Source organism: Priapulus caudatus, unplaced genomic scaffold (genome assembly GCF_000485595.1).
Source record: "Priapulus caudatus unplaced genomic scaffold, Priapulus_caudatus-5.0.1 Scaffold448, whole genome shotgun sequence".
Lineage (NCBI taxonomy): Eukaryota > Metazoa > Priapulida > Priapulimorpha > Priapulimorphida > Priapulidae > Priapulus > Priapulus caudatus.
In genome coordinates this window covers 16,342-22,092 of record NW_014577509.1, presented here as the reverse complement: position 1 = coordinate 22,092, position 5,751 = coordinate 16,342, and the positions used below count along the sequence as shown (strand labels likewise).

General features: G+C 38.9%; 1 protein-coding gene across 1 annotated transcript in view; it reads right to left on the bottom strand.

The window, feature by feature from the left end:
- Nucleotides 1–651: 651 nt before the first annotated feature.
- LOC106810524 (alkaline phosphatase-like) overlaps nucleotides 652–5,751 on the bottom strand; it is a 13,209-nt gene continuing 8,109 nt past the window's right edge. The window contains exons 5-10 of the mRNA XM_014813904.1: nucleotides 5,512–5,719; nucleotides 4,961–5,101; nucleotides 3,139–3,330; nucleotides 2,834–2,947; nucleotides 2,484–2,677; nucleotides 652–1,456 (exon numbers count right to left, since the gene is read on the bottom strand). Of these exons, the coding sequence (XP_014669390.1) occupies nucleotides 1,316–1,456; nucleotides 2,484–2,677; nucleotides 2,834–2,947; nucleotides 3,139–3,330; nucleotides 4,961–5,101; nucleotides 5,512–5,719 (990 nt within the window). The 3' untranslated portion in view covers nucleotides 652–1,315. The remainder of the gene's footprint in view (nucleotides 1,457–2,483; nucleotides 2,678–2,833; nucleotides 2,948–3,138; nucleotides 3,331–4,960; nucleotides 5,102–5,511; nucleotides 5,720–5,751) is intronic.

The following is a 5,751-nucleotide window of genomic DNA, read 5'->3' as shown; positions in this document are numbered from 1 at the left end:
CTATAATTATTCACTCCTGATATTATGTATCGCATCGACATTGCAGTTTAAACGACATAACACAAAAACAACACATGTTTACCTATTGTCGAGAACCGATGATAACGTAGACATCCATGCTGAAGCCGGTGGCTTTCTGTACTCAGCAGCAGGCATTAGCAAGTTGACACGAATCCTTGCCAAAGACTGCAATCGGACCTGGCAGGATCTGAGAAATTTTGGCGTTAGGGTTTAGATGAAACGGTATTCTAAGAAATGCGGTGGCATGAACGTTTATATCCTACTGACAAAATCGTCATTGATAGGTTTTGTGCAATGAAATAAACAATTTACAGCCCGTTCCCGTGCAGTCATTTGACAAGATTTGGCTGATTGAAGCTCAAAGTAACTAGGAGTACTTTGTTTAGAAGCAGCATGCCTTTTCTCGTACGCGCCCTCGCAATTATCGAAATTTGCTGCTGCCCATGATATGAGTGGAAAAGAACAATATGAGGTGTGACTGTAATATGAGGTACATAGTCTATAGGGGTTCTGTTCATTGAAAATTACCATCGCTACGTCATATCAAACGTTGCCAGCACCATGCAGAGACCTACACTAGGGTAATTGCTAACCGGAAAGAACAATAATATATTTAAGTAAATACAAATATGTTTGATAACGTTTTATTAATAACGCCTGTTATTGTTACGAAAAAACATAATGCAGTGGTACGAAACCAACTCTGTTAGCTATTTGCGACACATGACCAAGCCAACTAGCTGGTCATACGCCAAACACATGTAACGATATTTTCTCTCGAAAATGGTATATATATATATATATATATATATATATATATATATATTCTTTGCTATATTGATATTTGTCGTCGACAGTTTTTCCAACCTATGCGGTTCCTATGAAAATATGACCAAAAAATAAATAAAACATTTTGTTTTTGTATCAAAATATGTGTTTCGTATTCTGTTATAGTTGCTACCACATATGAAACTATAATATCCGTGGCACTTAAAGCCAATGAAACTAATCAAATCAATGCTAATATAAGACAGATTACAGAAAGATCAACTCGATTTTCTTTACAAGCGCTGACCAATATTGAGTCGCCATCATCGGCAATGGTAGCAAGAAGATATATAACACCAACCTTTACTCAAACACCACACCAAGGATATGAAATAATAATAAAAAATGAAACCTATTAGTATTAAAGCTATTAGTGATGTCAACCATGCAATGATATTGATAGCTAATTAGTGAACCTTCACACAGGCTGAGAAGCGCCACAATACGGGTTGGTCACAAGTTGTTATTAAATATATTGATTTAATACGATGAATATGTTTACAATGGCTAAATACACTAATCCGTTACTGAGTCTGTGAGTGAGGGCTGTTCCTGTGGGTGATGTCGTTAGGTCGTCGACTGAGTCTTTAGTTGAGCAAATCCCAATCTGATAAAAAACAATAAAACAATGTTACTAATATCAAGCTAATATCAAGAGCTAATAATACCTAGAGTGTACAACGGGAAAACGGGAAAATAGTGCTATTTCACGACTACATTATTCTACTTTGCCTGCGAGTCTAGAATAATTTCATGGTATTGCATTAAGCAGAATTCCTTGCTCTCTACAACAAGACCAACCGCTTGTCAATACGATACTCCTAGGCTGAGATATCGGCTCCTAAACCTCCCCTCCCACATGCCTTACGCCGCTTTGAATCCACATAATTCAGCAACCTCCACGCGTCTAAGCATTTTGGCTATCGGTTTCCGTCACCGCTTGGAGCGCTGATAATTGATGTCACATGCCCAAATTTGGTACTTTTACTACACTGAGTAACTGAGCTGCGTTTAAAAAACTTGATGGAGCCGGCTCCATCATGACGGGCATTAGCCGTGCTAGGAAAGATAATGGAAGATAAGGGCATAGGCGAAGCACCGTTCATTCATAAATTTATCGCGGAAAAACCGAACTTTCACGAAGCAATGCTTAGACGCGTGTAGGTTGCTGAATTATGTGGATACAAAGCCGCGTAAGGCATGTGGGAGGGGAGGTTTAGGAGCCGATATCTCAGCCTAGGAGTATCGTATTGACAAGCGGTTGGTCTTGTTGTAGAGAGCAAGGAATTCTGCTTAATGCAATACCATGAAATTATTCTAGACTCGCAGGCAAAGTAGAATAATGTAGTCGTGAAATAGCACTATTTTTCCGTTTTTCTGTTGTACACTCTAGGTATTATTAGCTCTTGCTAATATATATATATATATATATATATATATATATAGAAGATAAGAAAATAGGAGCAGATGAATTAGTAGTGTGACATTGACGATGACTACATCATCGATAAGGATATGTTTATTATTAATGGTGTTTTTGTTGATCATGAAGATTGCGACGATGATACGTATGACTAATATGTGCATATTGTCATTGCTGCGTGATTCTGGCATTAAAATATATCAATCGTTACCGGTTCGGCGGTACAGTGCTGTTTGTTGCTTCCCACACACATGGCGTACGCCATCGCGTGCGCTATAAACGTCTGCTCAAAGTTGCCTCTAAAGAGATGCGCCATCGGTCCATTAGCGAACACGGCTACATCCTCCCCGCTATGTGGCGCCTCTACAAGTGGTATCGCGGCGTCCTGTTTGTGCATTGGGTCAGCTGGAAATGGGTCATTACAACGTTGTACCCAATAACATACATTCGAGAAGTGGCGGCGTTATATCGTCATTTATAGCTTGTGATTGTAAACGCCAGTACGATTATTCTTTGCTCGAATAATCAGCACACGCTAGTCTTCACACGTTGAATCTTCACCTGTGTCAACGCCGGTTAGGTTGCGCCGGGGTGAATGCTCGTAACCAGCACCAGCAGCGTAAAGTAGCGTTGTGTAGGGCTTCCCATCCACATCCGAAACTTCGCTTGCAGTACCTATAACGTACAATTAAATTTTGGTTTGTAAAACACGGATGATCGCTAACTCAATTAAGACACATTAAATGTCTAGAACGCATAGTTCATGTCATCATGTCCACTATGTAAGGTGCCTTACAGCAGATATTGAATTCTATGCCCTGTAAGTAGTTCCCGTGATAACTGTCATCTCAGCTATATATTATTACCAAATATGGGATTGCCACGAACTGGATATCCGGCCGTGGTCATTGAGTGGGAATGATCTGCAGTGACCACTATCAGCGTATCTTTGCTATCTGTCATATCTATCGCGACCTTCACAGCAGCATCCAAGACGACCACCTCGTTGATGGAGGCGACCGCTCGACCGTCGTGGTGAGCGGCATCAATGTTGGAACCTACATGTGAACAGGTGTGAATAATAATAGATTAATCTATTATATTATATCTATTATTGTAATTATTAATCTTTTATCTATTATGAATTATTAATCTATTATTGTTTACTCATGATGTGAACTATTATGAAGTCGCTACATTCCGTAACGTGACGACACCTATGGTTCGTGAACGCAATGCACAGTGATAAATATAAAGCTCAGTTGGGGAACCGATCTATAGTCCTACGGGTCGTTGGTCCTACGGTTATTAGTAAGAGGGGTAGAGTGAATGACCAATTTTTTTTTATTTCAATTTTTAATTGTATTTGTTTAAATTTTCTTAAAATTTTTTTTTCCAATTTTATTATGTATGTGGCTTTTCACTATGATTGAAGTATGCACCAGACAGGAGTGGAAGAGGAAGAAGAAAATAATTCTTAAACTATTTCAGTGTCATTAATTCACCCTCGACAAAATTTCCTTATGTTTTTGGTCTAGTTTCATTCACCTCAAAATAATTTCATTCACCCTTGGGTGAACCATACACCAGTTTAAGAAGTGCTGTGGTACACTACACAGGCAGTCCAGCTGCTGTGTAAATACACTGTGTATATTTTTGACCAGTATAATTATTTTTATTGTTAGTATTCATTTATTATAAGTTTAATGTGCATCAGCGTATTATTTGTATCGTGCACCGTAGGACACATTGGTCGTGGGTAATTTAAAATTAAAAAAACATGAAATTAAAAAAAATCCATTTAAACTGAAATATATAAAAAATTAATCAAAAATTAAATTTACTTTTTTTTAAATTATAATTGAATTTAAAACAAAATTAAATTAAAGAATTAAATTATGAAAAAAATTAAAGAATAAACAAACAATTAAAGAAAACAATAACGTGTGCCTGCGTGCACCGTAGGACCAACGACCCGTAGGACCAACGACCCGTAGGACCAGCGACCCGTAGGACCAACGACCCGTAGGACCAACGACCCGTAGGACCAACGACCCGTAGGACCAACGACCCGTAGGACCAACGACCCGTAGGACCAACGACCCGTAGGACTAAAGAACTGTAATCGTTGGACCAGAACAAAGGCATGCGTGGTTGAACACGTACGCGACCCGGACAGACAAGCGCGTAACACCTACTCCACCAAAACCACCGGCAATCGCCAAGCATCAAATAGTTAGCTGAGAATTGGAAGACATTACTGACTTTTTGATCTTTGCTTTTTTGTTCTAATACTCATAATGAAGGTCACAGACAAATCGAAGCTAATCAATCAGAAGTTTAGTTTTTTGGTGACGTACGCGGTCAAATAGACTATATACGATGGTGCGTAATTATATTATGTACGATGTTAATGATATAGGTTAATTGCATAATTATATACACGACCCCGCACATCATTCAGATTATATCGTCCGTAATCCATCACGTCTAGTAGTTCCACAAATATAAGTACAGTGTAATTCATTATTTTCTAGGTTTGCGCTTCGTGTACTAATATTATATCGCTGCTAAATATCGCAGGACTAACAATAATATTAATCTCAATACGAGAATTTAATCATTCTTAATAATGCTTTATAGTAGCAGTGTATCGATCAGCTCGTGATTGACGTATATGCAGCATACTTTCAACAAACAGGTAATATCCGTTGGGGTTTTTCTGCAAAATTTCAATCGTTTTTTTGACCATCTCTGAGAGCGTGGGATTCTCTGCCTCGTCTGGTGTGCTATCAACGATGTACGGCATCCGGTCGGAATCAAAAAGACCTGGAGAAAAAAACGATTACTGTTTCGAACCCGCTAAATGCGAACTTATAGATAGATTCGATAGAACGAATAGATTCAATTCTTTACCAAAAAAACAGACGCGTCAGAAAAGCATTTATCTTATTCTTGAACTGATTTTAATCGATTGATTCTGTCATAGTACTGATACCACGTTCTATCGGCACTTATCTTGTCGCCCATCCTTATCCAACGTAGTGAAAACCGACAGTAACAGAACATCATGCCTCTAACAGGGATAACAGTTTTTACATTGGTACAATATGCTTCCCCGCAAAATTATTGCGCTGCTCACATAATTGGTTCACATAAGTTGGGGATTATATATAGCGCTGGCAGCAGAATCAGAGGCTGAGCGTACATACATGCAGATGGTGCTGCAATACACTCACCGAGTAAATATTCGGTGTTTTCCGGATCAATATCGTTGAATTGCGTAACATTCCAAACATACGCGTGGTTGAAGCCGTTTGTAGTCATCCCCTCTGTCCATTCGTCGATCAGGTTTCTATCATCTGACCGCTTTCCGTGTAGCGTTGGGTCCTCGACGTCTGCTTGCGTATTTGGTGTCAATCTATTCCTACCACCTCCCATTATCACCTACAGAATCATAAATACACGCATTATATATA